This window comes from Muntiacus reevesi, chromosome 9 (assembly GCF_963930625.1).
Source record: "Muntiacus reevesi chromosome 9, mMunRee1.1, whole genome shotgun sequence".
NCBI classification, from domain to species: domain Eukaryota; kingdom Metazoa; phylum Chordata; class Mammalia; order Artiodactyla; family Cervidae; genus Muntiacus; species Muntiacus reevesi.
In genome coordinates, this window is record NC_089257.1 from 6,972,331 (window position 1) to 6,990,297 (window position 17,967).

A 17,967-nucleotide genomic window follows, 5' to 3' on the forward strand; every position below is an offset into this window, starting at 1 on the left:
TTAAAGTTTCAGTTTTTCCAGGGCCTGTTTCACATCCTTGTTCCTTAGGCTGTAAATCAGAGGGTTTAACATGGGAATCACGAGGGTGTAAAACAACAAAGACATTTTGTCTTCATCTAGAGAGTAGGATGAACTCGGCCTGAAATACATGAAAAATACAGTTCCCTGGAAAATTGCCACAGCAGTTAGGTGGGAGGCACAGGTGGAGAAAGCTTTGAACCTCCCTTCAGCAGAGTGGATCTTCAAGACTGATAGGATGATATAACAATAAGAGACAAGGACTCCTGAAATGGAGGTCAGTTCAACACAGCCAAAAAAAATGAATAATGCCAATTCATTGACCCGTGTATCAGAGCAGGAAAGGGAGAGAAGTGGAGGTAAGTCACAAAAAAAGTGGTTAATCACATTTGACCCACAAAAGCATAAGCGGAATGCTAATGCCGTGTGTATCAAAGTATCTGTCATTGCCAGCAGGTAAACCCCCGCCATGAGCAGGGAGCACAGCCTGCTGGACATGCTGACCGCATAGAGCAAGGGGCTGCTGATGGCCTTGTACCGGTCATAGGCCATCACTGCCAGCAGGAGACACTCACAATCTATAAAGCTAGAGAAGACCAAAAATTGCAGAGCACAGCCATAGAAGGAGATTGATCTCTTTTTGGCTAAAAGGTCCATCAGCATCTTGGGGCCAATGGCTGTGGAATAGCAGAAGTCACAGAAGGAGAGGAGGCTGAGGAAAAAGTACATGGGTGTGTGAAGCTGGGGATCCATCCTAATTAAAATAATCATTCCAAGATTTGCCAAAAGGTTAATGAGATAGATAATAAAAAGCATGATAAATAAGATCATCTTAACTTCAGGCTTATCCGTAATTCCCCACAATATGAACTCAGTTAAGGATGAGCAATTTCCTCTTTTCATTCTTCTGTCTTCTTGTCTAAACTTTTGAGGAAATGAACAAGAAAATGATACACATAAGGGAACCACTTCAGGGCATTCACAAAATATCTGCAGGGAAGAGCACAATTTATTTCTGCAATGGTCTTTTTAAAATATATTCAGCCTGGTATTTCTAACACCAGTGTTTTTTGCACACTATTTTGAAGATGTGATGAGATATCAATTCATCCAAATATCCTTCTTGATACAAGGAAGGTAGTGCTCAGAGAACCTGAAGAGCTCATGACAGCAACCAGTCAATCCTAGAGGAAATCGGCCCTGCTTATTCATTGGAAGGACCGACTGATGCTGAAGCTGAAGCTCCAATACTTTGGCCACCTGTTGCAAAGAACCAACTCATTAGAAAAGATCCTATTGCTGGGAAAGATTGAAGGCAAAAGAAGAGGCAGCAGAAGACGCGATGGTTCGATAGCATCACCAACTCAGCTGACGTAGATTTGAACAAACTCTAAGAGGCAGTGAAGGACAAGGAAGCCTAGAGTGCGGCAGTCCACGGGGTCACAAAGAGTCAGAATGACTTAGTGACGGCACAACAGCAACATGGACAGTAACATACCTCAGAAATGACATCTGGATTTACACAGAAGTTTCTCAACTGCCTAGCTCGGATATTTTTATTATTATCAGATTGGTAGCAATACCTCTTTAAAGAATGCCCGTTGATCAAGTCATTTTCTGAGTGTGTGCCCGCATGCATGTCCTGACGCTAAACTCTGACTCGTTGCGTCCTCATGGACTGCAGCCCTCCAGGCTCCGTGTCCACGGGATTTTCCAGGCAAGATTCTTATCCCATGGAGAAGAAGCCTGGTGAGCTGCAGTTCGTGAGGTCGTAACGAGTGAGACAGGACTTAGCGACAGAGCATACACTCAGAAGACGGCTAAGTCAGTGGGCCTTCTTTAAGGAGGTATTGCTATCTCCTTGATAAGAATAAGAAATATCCGAGATAGATAGCTGAAAAACTTCTATTTCTAGATGTTGTTCCTAACTTAACTACTGCCATAAGCTCTTTAATTTCTCTGAGCACTGTGATTCTTTTTATTGAGAAGGATATTTAGATGAATTGACATCTCGTTACATTGCCAAGGCGTTGTGGAATAAACACTGATGCTAGAGACAGCAGGCTGAAAGCATATGGATCACCATTTACTATGCTGGAAAAGTTCCTTGGATACAAGCATTTATTTTCATCATCATATGGCACATAAAACATAATTTAAAATATCAATTATTAGTTTTATAATCTCTTAGTACACCATACACTGATAACAATGAAAATAATTGTTATTGATCTTAGTCTTTAGTGTTTACTGAGACATGAAATAAGTAACATTGAAACCTTTCTCTAAAAATCCGTCACTGCTTTGCCACACGACTTATTATCTATTTATAGAGTTTCTGCTGCCAAAGGAGGAGTCCCTTGAACAAAGAAAAATGCTAAAATGAAGTGTAAACCACAGAACCTAACACCTACTATTGCATCTCTTTGGATTTTAATGGACTTTTGTATTATAAGAGTGGAAATAGGTTTAGGGACAATAAATTCCTCTGTGATACAAAGGTTTCTCTGTCTAGTATGTATGCATTATACATTTACATGCAGATTACATGTCTCCGATGTATATGAGAACAGTGCGTGCGTAAGGAATTCTTTCTTTTGACCTTAGTAGCTATGGGGCTTCACATGAAAATGAATGTGCACATTTTAATTTTTAAATTCACACGTACATTATATTTTAAATAAAAGAGAACAAATCCACCAAGCCCCCTTTAAATTCACCTATATGCTACTCTGATTATAAAAGGAGTAATATCTTTCCTATAAACCAGAATCAAAATAAATTAATTTAATAGTTATATTAAGGATATTAACAAGCACAGAATCTGCCAGCTCTGAGAAGAAAATATTGTTCCTGAACATTAAATTTCAGAATGTATTCAATGAGTAAACAGGTATAAAATGTTTTATTTATAAATTGATTTTCCTCCAAATGGGAATGTTTTTGTCCTATGTTCTTTAAATCAGGACCTCAAAACTTACCTGAGATGAGCTGGTTTTAGGTAGCTGAGCAGTAAGCAGATAGCATTTTATTTTACCAGGTACTTTGGGACTTAAATCCCTGGGCCACTGCATCTGGGTATTGGTGTTGTACAAACATGTCATTAATTATGTTTCTGCTTCTGCATATTGGCTCATGAATTCAGGGACAAATTTAACACAGGATGACCTTGTATACATCAATATTGTTACTAAATTAATCTAGCAAAAGGGAGGCTTCCCTCATAGCTCAGTTTGGTAAAGAATCTGCCTGCAATGCAGGAGACCTGGGTTTGATTCCTGGGTTGGGAAGATCCCTGGAGAAGGAAATGGCAACCCACTCCAGTACCCTTGTCTGGAAAATCCCATGGACAGAGGAGCCTGGCAAGCTACAGTCCATGGGGTCCCAAGGGTTGTAAACGATTTAGTAACTAAACCACCACCACTAAGGATGAAGCAGTGTGAGCTAATATAGAGAGAAATGCTTTCATAATATATGAAGAAAATAATTAAAATATTTAGAAACCTTGTATATATGACAAAGAACTTGTATCCAAAATATATGAGCTTTAATCAATAGTAAAAAAATAAAAAACAAAAAAAAAAGTGAGCAAAAAAAAAAAAATTGAACAAATACTCAACAAGATAACAAATAAGCAAGAGGTTAATGCTTAAGAATTTCATTCTTATGTGAATCAGTAGGTATTAAGGCAATGGCAATAAAGCCACAATAAGATAAGATGACCTAAATGTTAATGGACTGCAAATAAATACTGATCATAACTAATTTTCTGTTTCATCTGAATTCTCATTTGTGAAATACACAGGATTTCTTATCGGTTTGGGTGTTTTCTCAGTTATTTTCAATTTTTTGTTTGTTTATTTTTCTACTTTTTTCCTTATAAATCTGAGAAATTATTTATGCTAAAATTCATAAATGTAGTAACTATATAATTTTGTAGAAGTGATTCTTAATGTCAATTTTAAAAAATGCCTTTGTATATGTCATTGTCATTCTTGCCTATGAGGAGCTCAACACTAAAATGCCACCTGTAACCTGTGGAGATATCATTGAGGCAAATCTCAAACCACAATATAATTGCTAATAATTTTCCACTAAAATTAAGAAAGGTTCCCAGGTGGCTCAGTTGTAAAGACTCCAACTACCAATGCAGGAGACTCAGGAGACATATATTTGATCCCTGGGTCAGGAAGACCCCCAGAGGAGGAAATGGCACCCCACTCCAGTATTCTTGCCTGGAAAATTCCATGGACAGAGGAGCCTGGCAGGCTACAATCCAGGGGTTGCAAAGAGTTGGACATGACTGAGCATGAACAAACACACATATACACTCACAGAATCAAGAAACTGATTATGTTTCAAAAGTGTTTTGCTATCATTATTTACTTCTCTGTTACACATATGGTGTATGTACAATTGTTCTCAATCTCCTAATTTCACTCCTATCCAAATTAATTTTTCCCTCAGGTACATCCCTGTCTTCAGGGATGCAAAAATACCTTGGGTTACATTTTGTTCAGCCAGAAGCAAGTGTTAATTTTTTAACAGGCCTGCTTCTCAAAAACACGTGGACTAACATCCTTTCTATCTTCCCCCATATAACAGTTTAAACCCAAGTTTGGGTAGCTACATTATTAATTGCAAAGTGGGTAACCTAAAATATCTCCCAATGGGATTGGTGCTTCATTAAAAATGGAGATTTTAAGTAATCAAAGAACATCTTAAGGAGAAAATGTATGCTTCAGATACAAATGAGGGACAAAAAGGTCATTATTTGGGTTTTTCCTGGTGCCTCTGCTGACATGAAAACAATTTTATGTCAGCAAACACTACCCAAAAATGACCTTTTTCAGAATATAATGGTCAGTTTCCCCAACCTTGAGTAGAATGACACAGAGCTCACTGCATGGTCCAGGTCAAAGTCCAGGAGCGCCCCCCGCTGCTGAGAGGGTGACCGGGAGGGCCAGGGGGTGGACGGATGCAGTACTGTCCTACAAGCATGCAGCACTTTCAGTGATACGGAGACTGAGGATGTCCTGAGATGCTCTGGTGATGATGCTCACCTCAGTTTCACCGTTGTAGCCGCGCGTTCCGGGAAACAAACTCACTCAGAAGGACAATGCAGATCGTGGAGTGCAGTTTATTACACCGGTGGGCCCAAGGCAGAGTCTGCTCTTAGCCAAGGGCCCTGACCAGCATTTGTGAAAATCTTTTCTGCCCCATGTGTACGTGTCCGAACCCACCAGCCCAAATTCCTTGAGACTTACATAAACTAAGGAAGGGTAAATAAAATCCCAATAACCCCATGTACCATGTGCTCAGACAGTTAAACAATTAGCCAATAATCAATAAGCCAGAGGTTACACTCTGATAGGTTCAGAAAAATGTATGGCCTGTCTGGAGGAAGGGGTGATTAGTGTATGTGTTCTCTTAGGCGAGGAGTAACCTGGATATGATCTTCAAGATTCCCCTGTCTGGGGCGGGGGTGTGGGGGTCTTACCCTTCTGTTGTCATTTCCATAGACATTAAACTCAAAGTTCAGAGTCCATTGGAGAGGTGGCCGAGCCTGATCAGCATGGATAGGCCTACGATGGAGTCCAGGCCCTATGAATTCCTTCTTCATCATAAATCTATATGAACAATCATTTTATATAAGAACACTTTAGACTTAAAAATAAATATTATTTTTTATAATCTCATAGAGAAAAAAAATAAAGAGGGTGATTTTAAAGTATAATATAAATACAGAAAAAAATTTCTATCTAAAAATGCAGACTGCAAAAAATCTTTCAAAAATAGAAAGATTCCTGCACACAGAACGAAAAAAAAAAAAAAAAATTACTAGATTCTCAGAAACTGTCCCTACATCCATCAGAAATTGATTTTCCATATGATATGTGAGTTTGTTTATTTTTAAGGTACATAGTTGAGATCATACAGATTTTACACTTTTATGTCTGACATTTTTCACTGAAGATTATGTTTGTGAAGTTTTCCCATGCTCTTGTATGAAGTTATTCTTTCTCATTGCTGTGTACTTTTCCAGCATACAAACTTATCATAAACTCATTTGTCTAATCTAAAGTAGTAGTCAGTAAACTTGACCTGTTAAGTTTTATTGGAGATGTGAAACACCATTTATTCATGTATTATGGATGGCTACTTTTGTGATAGAGGACAAAACTGTTTAGATATACCAAGATTTTATGGTCTACAAACCCTAAAATATACACTATTAAATATTTTCAGAAAAGTATGTCAAGTTTTGATCTAATGTGTTAAAAGAAATGAGTTGCTTTTGGTGTTACACTACTGTAATTAATACAATGGTGAACATGTCTATACATGCCTTTTGGGTGCATATTCACTCTGTACACTTGGACATACTTCTAGGAATAACGTTTTTGGTCTTAGGACATTTATGCGTCCAGTTATAGGAGACTCAGACATAGAATTTTACCAAGTGCAGTGTCAAATCTCAATCTACTGTCAAGGCATAAAAACCGGTTGTTTCACATCCTCAACAGTAGTAGATACTTGTTTACTATTTGGTATGTAAACAAGTACTTTTTGCCATTTGGTAAATGTCAACACAACAGTTAACATTTTATTTCACTTCCGTTTACTTTAGTACTAATAAAGTTGGATATCTATCCACTTCTATAAGTGAAAGTTTGCAGTTTCGAGCCATGAGCTACTCCAGGATTCGTGACCTCCAGAGGAGAGGATTTTTTTTTTTAATTTTTTTTTATTTTTCAGTGGGTTTTGTCATACATTGATGTGAATCAGCCATAGAGTTACACGAATTCCCCATCCCGGTGTCCCATCCCACCTCCCTCTCCACCCGATTCCTCTGGATCTTCCCAGTCCAACAGGCCCGAGCACGTGACTCATGCCTCCCACCTGAGCTGGTGGTCTGTTTCACCACAGATAATATACATGCTGTTCTTTCGAAACATCCCACCCTCCCCTTCTCCCACAGAGTTCAAAAGTCTGTTCTGTACTTCTGCGTCTCTTCTTCTGCCCTGCATATAGGGCCATTGTTACCACCTTTCTAAATTCCGTATATATGTGTTAGTATGCTGTAATGTTCTTTATCTTTCTGGCTCACCTCACTCTGTATAATGGGCTCCAGTTTCATCCATCTCATTAGAACTGATTCAAATGAATTCTTTTTAACGGCTGAGTAATATTCCATTGTGTATATGTACCACAGCTTCCTTATCCATTCATCTGCTGATGGGCATCTAGGTTGCTTCCATGTCCTGGCTATTATGAACAGTGCTGCGATGAGCATTGGGGTGCACGTGTCTCTTTCAGATCTGGATTCCTCAGTGTGTATGCCCAGAAGTGGTATTGCTGGGTCATATGGTAGATGAAAGAAATCAAAGAGGACACAAACAAATGGAGAAACATACCGTGTTCATGGATTGGAAAAATCAATATTGTCAAAATGGCTATTCTACTCAAAGCAATCTATAGATTCAATGCAATCCCTATCAAGCTACCAACGGTATTTTTCACAGAACTAGAACAAATAATTTCACAATTTGTATGGAAATACAAAAAACCTCGAATAGCCAAAGTAATCTTGAGAAAGAAGAATGGAACTGGAGGAATCAACCTGCCTGACTTCAGACTCTACTACAAAGCCACAGTCATCAAGACAGTATGGTACTGGCACAAAGACAGAAATATAGAACAATGGAACAGAATAGAAAGCCCAGAGATAAATCCATGAACCTATGGACAGCTTATCTTTGACAAAGGAGGCAAGGATATACAATGGAAAAAAGACAACCTCTTTAACAAGTGGTGCTGGGAAAACTGGTCAACCACTTGTAAAAGAATGAAACTAGAACACTTTCTAACACCATACACAAAAATAAACTCAAAATGGATTAAAGATCTAAATGTAAGACCAGAAACTATAAAACTCCTAGAGGAGAACATAGGCAAAACACTCTCTGACATAAATCACAGCAAGATCTTCTATGACCCACCTCCCAGAATATTGGAAATAAAAGCAAAACTAAACAAATGGGACCTAATGAAACGTAAAAGCTTTTGCACAACAAAGGAAACTATAAGTAAGGTGAAAAGACAGCCCTCAGATTGGGAGAAAATAATAGCAAATGAGGAAGCAGACAAAGGATTAATCTCAAAAATATACAAGCAACTCCTGAAGCTCAATTCCAGAAAAGTAAATGACCCAATCAAAAAATGGGCCAAAGAACTAAACAGACATTTCTCCATAGAAGACATACAGATGGCTAACAAACACATGAAAAGATGCTCCACATCACTCATTATCAGAGAAATGCAAATCAAAACCACAATGAGGTACCATTACACACCAGTCAGGATGGCTGCTATCCAAAAGTCTACAAGCAATAAATGCTGGAGAGGGTGTGGAGAAAAGGGAACCCTCTTACACTGTTGGTGGGAATGCAAACTGGTACAGCCACTATGGAAAACAGTGTGGAGATTTCTTAAAAAACTGGAGGAGAGGATTTTGATCTGGAGTTAGAGAGGAGGCTTAATCACTTCAAGTTTTTGTGTCATAAAGTTTTACTAATGTATCAAGGGATGGAGGAAGCTCTGACATAGACTCCATAAGGGGGCAGAAAGAGTGCCCCACGTGCTAGCTTTTAGCAAGGAGTTATATATCTGTTGAAGAATCACCTCAAAACTGAGAGAGTTGCATCAGCCCTATCTCTCACAACATGCATTTTGAGACAGCACAGAATGCAAGGTGAGTCACCCCCAGCCGTAGAACAATTGACATGAACCCTAAAGAAAGGCAGATTTCCAAACAAATACATAGCTTCATTAACATAGCTTAGGAGAACATTTCCATGAGTAAGACAGACGGATTTGTTGAGTCATTATCAGTTCAAGGTTTGAGAAAAGTTAAGCCCAGGCTGAACCAGAGGTCTTCCTGACAATACACAATTTAAAACAAACCTTTTAATTTTGTATAGAGAAGGAACAAACAAAACAAACAAACAAAAAGCATCTGCCACTTGCAGTTTATTTCCTCTGCTTGCAGATCCCTAGCCTTCCTGCCTGTTACCCTCTCATTAGGAGTCCATGAGATGTTGAACTTGGATAACAGGGCATGTAAAACAGCTGTTTTTAAAAGTTTTTGGCCTGCTAAAACTCACAGTGTCTTCATGGCTTCTTGTAACTGACAATGCAGGTTGAGTGAGTGAGTGAAACTCACCCAGTCGTGTCCAACTCTTTGCGAACCCATGTACCATACAGTCCATGGGATTCTCCAGGCAGAATACTGGAGTGGGTAGCCATTCCCTTCTGCAGGGAATCTTCTCAACCCAGGGATCAAACCCACGTCTCCCGCATTGCAGGCGGGTTCTTTACCAGCTGAGCCACAAGGGAAGCCCTAGAATACTGGAGTGGGTAGCCTAACTCTTCTCCAGGGGATCTTCCAGACCCGGGAATTGAACTGGGGCCTCCTGAACTGCAAGCGGATTCTTTACCAATTGAGATACTCGGCCTACATGCTCAGATCAATTCTTTGACTGAATGTGAAGTGACTCTTTTTTCTTTTTTCCATATTCTTTCCACTGATATAGATGGATTTACGCTACAGTAAAGCCATAGCTTATAGAGGCAGATCATATCGCCTGAAAAGAGCCTTAGAGGTAATATAATATAGCTTAAATCCCTCTTCTACACAGGGTGATGTGAGGGATAGAAAGCAAGAATGAGGTATTTAGAGTGGTGTTCCTGCCTGGTTCATAACATGGTTCTAACTAAAGAGAAAGACATCCAGGGTGGTTAAAAATTTTTGCCTCTATCTTTAGCCCAGATCCTCCTACTTACCGGTGTGTTGAACGTTATTGCTTTTCTACCTGTAACGAGTATACCTGTGCAGCCAGTAACAAGTATGAGTCTGTCTGTCCTCTGCATTAGACCTTTACCAAACCTAACATTTCTTTGCCATTTTCAGTTTAGTTCAGTCTCTCAGTCGTGTCTGACTCTTTGTGACCCCATGGACTGCAGCATGCCGACTTCCCTGTCCATCCTCAACTCCCAGAATTTGCTCAAACTCATGCCATTGAGTTGGTGATTTCCATGTTTATGCTAAAGAATTTCAGTGGCAAGGATGAAGAAAGAGGTCAAGATACAGGAATTTGACTGTAATATTAAAATATTACATATGTCATTGATAAATTGCATTTGCACAATATTTTCCATGAGTCATTGGTGCATGTATAAGGATAATGTGATGTGAAGACATTAAAATGGTAAAGAATGAAGAATACTGAAATTGACAGGCTAGAATAAAGTTTTTGATAAATTGTTCCCATTTTTTCACAGATTACTGTCAAGAAAGAAGAAACATTTTGCCCAAATTCCTATCTGAGTTAGAAATTATTTAAAAAAAGAAAACTTCCATAATTTCTCATTAATTTCTTCAATTTGAGGAGAGCAAGCCTACAATTAACAGAATCAATCAGTTCTATTTTAGGAATTCCATTTAATGGGCTTATAATTTTCTCCTATTTACATATTCCTCACTAGATACAATGAAATGGGCTAGTATTCATGTTGAATTAGTCTTTAGATGCTGACATAAAACTGATCATGTATATGAAGATGGATTAATTAGATCCATGTTTATTAATCTCTGAATTAATGGTAGTCCACTGACACCCTATTTTAACTGTATTTCTGACTATATTTGCTGCCATTTTGCTGCTCATAAGCAACAAGTCAAAACAAGTCTGAGTGAATTGATAAAGTATTCCAGAAGCACACATATTTAAGTCTTTTATGTTATGCAAGAATTATCCTAATTTTTTCACTACGATAATTTTTCTTAACATGGCATAGTGCTTTACAAATACCACCCTGAACAACAGAGGAATTATGTAGGCTTTATTTTTCCATTCTGAAATATTGTCACATGAGAACATTTTACAATGGCAGCAAGAAAATTGAAGACCATCAGAGGCTTTTAATTTTGTAATTGCAATGGATAATATGTCTCTTTCAGTACATTATGGTATTTTAAATACATGGTCACATCCTAGCTTTCTTAACAAACTAATTTAATGCTTTAGCCTTCAGGAAACCAGATCAAAAGCAGATGAAATAGTCAACTAGCAAGAAATTAGAGCTTATTCTTTCTAGTGAAATTACTAGGCATGTCTTATCACTCATGGGAAATAGATGGGGAAATAGTGGAAACAGTGTCAGATTTTGTTTTGGGGGGCTCTAAAATCACTGCAGATGGTGATTGCAACCATGAAATTAAAAGATGTTTACTCCTTGGAAGTAAAGTTATGACCAACCTAGATAGCGTATTAAAAAGCAGAGACATTTCTTTGCCAGCAAAGGTCCATCTAGTCAAGGCTATGGTTTTTCCAGTGGTCATGTATGGATGTGAGAGTTGGACTGTGAAGAAAGCTGAGCACTGAAAAATTGATGCTTTTGAACTGTGGCATTGGAGAAGACTCTTGAGAGTCTCTTGGACTGCAAGGAGTTCCAACCAGTCCATCCTAAAGGAAATCAGTTCTGAATATTCATTGGAAGGACTGATGTTGAAGCTGAAACTCCAATACTTTGGCCAACTCATGTGAAGAGTTGATTCATTGGAAAAGACCCTGATGCTGGGAGGGATTGGGGGCAGGAGGAGAAGGGGACGACAGAGGAAGAGATGGCTGGATTGCATCACCGACTCAATGAACATGAGTTTGAGTAAATTCAGGGAGCTGGTGATGGACAGGGAGGCCTGGCGTGCTGCGATTCATGGGGTTGCAAAGAGTTAGACATGACTGAGTGACTGAACTGAACTGCACTTATAGTATATTATCTTAATGTCCAAAGCCATTTTATGGACCTTGCAAACAAAGATGTGTATATGTGTTCAATATGTTAACTATATTCTGATATACATTTGTAAGCTACTTATCAAACCCTCGTTTAATTTTGCACTACTGACAGCAGTGAAAAAGTGTTGTCTTCTATTTTTAGTTTATTATATATTTGTTTATTTGATCTTCCAGACAACACGTAGTGCTTTGTTTATATAATGGAATGCTCAAAAGCGAAGAATTCTGATAAACAGGGTGATATAAAGTAATCTTTTAAATAGATGTTTTTTTGTGAGCAACAAAGAGACAAAGAGGTCTATTTAACCAGAGCTAAGAGTAAGGAAAATGGGAAGGAAATTGGTGTGCAGAGAGTCACAGAAGAATCTACAGCTGATAATGAAGCACAATTATGTACTTTACTATGATTCTGTCCACTGTCCCTTAGCTTCTTTTACTCCTTTTTTTAAACTGCATTCAGATAAAATTGACAACATGCTTATGATATAGGGCATGAAGATTTAATATATGTGTACATTGTGAAATAATTGCTACAACAAAGTTAGTTAGCACATTCATCAATTTACATAGCTATCATTTTGAGTGTGCATACCATGAAAACCTTTAAGAACTACTCTCTCAGCAAATGTCAGTCTTACAATACACAATTTTAACTAGAGTCACAGTGCACATTAGACCCCAGAACTTATTCATTGAGCAACAGAAAGTTTGTAACCTTTGATCAGCATCACCCATTGCTCCCACCGTTCAGCCCGCAGCAATACCCAATCTATTCTCTGGCTCTGTGTGATTGACCAGTTGGATTCTACGTGCTTGTGAGACCCGTACAGTACTTGTCTCCCTCTGTATGAATTATTTCACCTAGCATATGCTCCTCATGGTTCTTCCATGTCATAGCCAATATGACTTCTAACAGGCATGGACTCGTACACTTCAAGATCTGAGTAACTGTCAGATCCTCTGCCTACTATTTTTTCATCTCCCAAATTGAATCCTTTTCTGATTTGACTGAATATCCAAAGATGCCTTTTCTTTAGACTGGTTTTAGATATTTTTACTTTTGAATAATAGACCACTATGCATTATCTCATGATGAATTTCAGGCTTCTTATGAATTACTTGACTATTTAGTTAATGCATTGTTAATACTAGCTTATATTTAATTGTATTTAAACTACAAGATGTATTGTAGTACATGAAGAACTGAAAAGCTCAAAGACCAATGAACAAAATGCATTCTATATCTTAGTGTAATTTAAATAGTGCTTGACTAAAAACTGAACAAAATTAATGTATTGAAAAAGTCAGAAAAGCTTTTCCCAGAAACTGATGCCGTATACAAATTCAGGAAATATAAAGAAGCATGGCAGGTGGGGGAAATAGCAATATACTTCCAATAGAAATTATGTTTCTCATGTAACCTATCATTTAATTTTAATAAATCAACAATCACCATATATGTATGGATGTGTTTGTGTGTACATACACAAAATATAAATTTTTAAAACCACTTATTCTTCAATTTTTTCAGAGTTTGTTTCACATCCTTATTCCTTAGGCTGTAAATCAGAGGTTTTAACATGGGAATCACAAGGGTGTAAAACAAAGAGGTCATTTTGTCTTCATCTAGAGAGTAGGAAGAACTTGACCTGAAATACATGAAGAGCATTGTTCCCTGGAAAATTGCCACAGAGGTTAGGTGAGAGATGCAGGTAGAGAAAGCTTAGATCCCCCCTTTGGCAGAGTGGATCTTCAAGACTGATAGGATAATATAACAATAAGAGACAAGAACTCCTGAAATTGTACTCAGTTCAATGAAGCCAAAAGCAGTAAATATCAGTAACTCATTGACCTGCGTATCTGAGCAAGATAGCAATAGAAGAGGAGCAACATCACAGAAAAAGTGATTAATCTCATTTGACCCACAGAAACATAAGCGGAAGGCTAATGTCAAGTGTATCAAAGTTTCTGCTATACTCACCAGGTAAACCCCCGCCATGAGCAGGGAGCACAGCCTGCTGGACATGCTGACCGCGTAGAGCAAGGGGCTGCTGACGGCCTTGTACCGGTCATAGGCCATCACTGCCAGCAGGAGACACTCACAATCTATAAAGGTATAGAGCACCAGTAATTGCAGGGCGCAGCCATAGAAGGGAATCGATCTGTTCTTAGCAAATATGTCCACCAGCATCTTGGGGCCAACTGCTGTGGAAATGCTGAGGTCACAGAAGGAGAGGTGGCTGAGGAAGAAGTACATGGGTGTGTGCAGCTGGGGATCCATCCGAATCAGGGTTATCATTCCGAGATTTGCCAGAAGAGTAATGAGATAGACAAGGAGAAACATTGTAAATAGGATCACTTTGTTCTCAGTGTTATCAGTAATTCCCAAGAAAATGAATTCAGTTAAGGAGGAACAATTCTCTCCTTCCATTCTTCTTTGTTCTTGTGTAAACTTCCGGAGAAAATGATCAAGAAAATGATACTTGCATGTGTAACACTTTTCAGCATCTACAAAATGTCAAAAGATAGAATATCTTCTCTGTAAGTGTCTTTTTATACTTAGGAAATTATTCACTCATGCACCCACTCTTTAAAGAGGCATGACTCTCTATTCTGCAATAATAAAAAAATGTACCTGAGAAAGACCTTTGAGAAATTGGATGTAAATCTAGATGTCATTCATGAGGTTTTTTACTTTCTGTAAGCTCTTCTCTGAGTGTTAGTTTCTTCATCCCAGGGAGTAGATTTAGAGATATTTAACTCGTTACCTCTTGAGAAAAACCTAGAAGAGACACCAGTGTTAGAGAGACCAAACTGTAAGACATAGGACTGAGCATCTATGATGGCTGAAAATAGCCACTTAGATACAAAAAACAATAACAATTTTTATGTTTCTCAAGAAAGAATGATTGGTTTCGGAGAATTTGACTTAGTTCGAGAAACAGTGAGTATATCAATGACTAGTAATAAAAAATAATTATATTCCTGATTTTAGTTTATGTTATGTTCAGTATTTGCTTAGATATGAATTAAGTATTAGTGACCTGATTTTATAGAAATGTACTCTTGCTTCCCTACAATGCTAATTACCTCTTTGTGGAGTGGTAGTTGTCAAAAGGTGAATCTCTTAACAAGTGGAAAAAAGAGCTAAAAGGAAGTGAAAACAACAGAATTTATTGTATGATTCACATCATTTTAGATTTTAAATGGCCTGTTATTTACTAAAGTGGAAATAAGATGAGGGACAATAATGTTTCTAAAATGCATAGATTTTCCTCTTTGTTATATGTGTGTATGTGTACATTTTAATGTTTATAAGAATAGAATGGAAGCAATGAACATTTTATCCCCTCAGACCTAAGTAAACATGGCAAGTGGTTCACATAGAGATGAATTTGTACATTTTTTATTTTTATTGCAGTACCTACTCTATTTTAATAAAGCAAAAGATGCTTTAAATTCATGTATACACTTTTCCAATGATAAAAAGAGTAAATATTTCCTGTGAAGAAACAGCAAAATAAAATAAATAAACAGCTGCATTATGGATAGTAACCAGTTCAGATTCTTGTGATTCTGAGATCGAAATATGTCTGGTCATTGAGTTCAGATTTTAATGAAGAGGCAGACACAATATGGTTCATTTACAATTTTTTTTTCCCTCAAAATGTTAAGTATTTTCTTCTATATTCTTTAAGTTAGGAACTGGAAACCCACCTGAGATGACCAGGTCTTAGCTAGCTGAACAAAAGGCAGATGGCCCCTTATATTACCAGGTGCATCGGGACTTAAATCCCTGTGCCACTGCCCCCTGCTTTGATCTGATGCAAACATTTCATTAATTATGTTTCTGCTTGTGTGTCTTCTCCTGAGAATTCAGAAGCCACTTAGTACAGGCTGAATTTTCATGCTTCACTAATGTCATCAAATTGATCTTTGGTAAAAAGAAAACTGCAATTTTTTTTTTTTTTTTTTTTTTTTTTTTTTTTGGTATGATGTGCTTCACAGTTACCCTGAAATGGTTTCATCCTTCTTTAGGTAAAGAGTAAACATACTGAAACTCAAAAAATCCTCCCTCCATTATTTCCGTTTTGTTAGATTTGTTCATAGTGTTTTAGAGTTTCTTCACATTTCATTTAAGGATATTACCACACTTGGTTCATGTTTTCTTTTTTACTGAAATGCAATGTGTACATCATAGAATTCAGCCTTCTAATGTATACAGTTCTTTCTTTTTACTATATTTTTAAGGTTCTTAGGTTATCACCAGTCTTTACTGCCACAACATTTTCATCATTACAACAAGAAATCCATATTTATTAGCTGTCACTTTCCTTTCCTTCCTCCCTGAGCTCTGGCAACTACTAATTCACTTTCTGATTCTTTGCTTTCCATTCTTGGCCTCCTTTTAAACAGAATTATGCAACACACATTTTTGTTTGTTTGCTTGCTTGCTTGTTTTTCTTTTCTTTTTCTTTGTTATTCTTTTCATCAGCCTTCTTGTCTTCATTGGAATATTTTCAAGGTTCATCTATATTGCATATTTATATTTCTTTGAATTTTTGCCATAGTTCATCTGTTTTGACAAACAACATTGGCAGAAATATTGTAAGTCACTCTGGGTCTTGTCTTGAAGAAGACAATATGTGAAAACCATGAATTACTATTACAACTAGCCATCTGATTAAACAGTGTGGCACATTCTGAGATTACATGAACTGAAAGGGGAGAATTTGGGTTCATCTTTCTAGACATTCTCATCATGTCAATAATTAAAGAACTTGAACCTAGCCAATCTTTCCACTGAATATTTCATGCAACCTCAGTAAACACTAGAAAGAACAAAATAAGGAGTCAGTGGTCATTCTCTTAAGCAATTTAGTTTTGAAATACAGTTTAGGTAGGAAGAGATAACTAGCACAGTGTGCAAAAATAAATCAGAGAAACAAGCTTTTGAAGATATATAAATGCATGTATTTTCAAGGGTTTCCCAGGTGGCTCAGTAGAAAAGAATCTGACTGCCTAACAGAAGATGTGAGTTTGATCCCGAGTCCAGAAGAGCCCCTGGAGTAGAAAATGGCAACCCACTCCAGTATTCTTGCCTGGGAAATTTGGGCCGAGGAGCCTGGCAGGCTACCATCCATGGGGTCACAAAGAGTCAGACATGACTGAGCACATATGGTCAGTGTTCATTCTCAAGTTATCTAGTTTTGAAATGCAGTTTATGTAGCAAGAGATAAGTGGAGCAGTGTGCAAAAATAAATCAGAGAAGCAAGCTTTTGAATATATATGTAAATACATGCATATTCAAAGATTGAGGAAAAATGTTTGAAAAATATATCTGACAAAGAACATGTAGCCAAAGTACATGAAGAGTCCACACAGACAGTAAGAAAACAAAGAATTTAATAAAAATTGAACAAAGATTTTCGACAAATTAAGTCTCATCAAGAAGATATACACAAAGAAACCCACTTCAGACCTAGAGACACATACAGACTGAAAATGAGGGAATGTAAGAAGATATTCCATGCAAATGAAAATCAAAAGAAAGCTGGAAAAGCAATACTCATATCAGATAAGATAGATTTTAAATAAAGAATGTTGAAAGAGACAAGGAAAGACACTATACAATGACCACGGGATCAATCCATGAAGAAGACATAACAATTATAACTATATATGTACCCAACACAGGAACACTTCAATATATAAGGCAAATGGTAATATCTATAAAAGGGGAAATTAGCAGCAACACAATAATAGTGGGGAACTTTAGGACTCAAATTACACCAGTGGACCGGTCACCCAGGCAGAAAATTAATAAGTAAACCTATTCTTAAATGACACAATAGACCAGATAGATTTGATATTTGTAGGACATTCCATCTGAAAGAAGCAGAATACACATTCATCTCAAGTAAACATGGAACATTTTCCACAATAGATCATATCATGGATCACAAACCAAGACTTGGTAAAGTTTTAAAAATTGAAATAATAACCAGCATCTGTTTCCAATGACAATATGAGAAATCCATTACAAGATAAAGCTGTAAAAGACACAAACATATGGAAGCTAAACTAT

The 17,967-nt window shown here is 37.4% G+C and overlaps 1 protein-coding gene and 1 pseudogene across 1 annotated transcript; both read right to left on the reverse strand.

The window, feature by feature from the left end:
* On the reverse strand, positions 1-3,680 carry LOC136175013 (olfactory receptor 5W2-like). Its single transcript, XM_065945306.1, has 2 exons — positions 3,668-3,680; positions 1-932 (listed from the first exon to the last, which is right to left on the reverse strand). The coding sequence occupies exons 1-2, from the start codon at positions 3,678-3,680 to the stop codon at positions 1-3; spliced, it is 945 nt and encodes a 314-aa protein (XP_065801378.1).
* Positions 3,681-13,380: 9,700 nt separating this feature from the next.
* Positions 13,381-14,313, reverse strand: LOC136175038 (olfactory receptor 5W2-like; annotated as a pseudogene).
* Between the last annotated feature and the right edge of the window lie 3,654 nt (positions 14,314-17,967).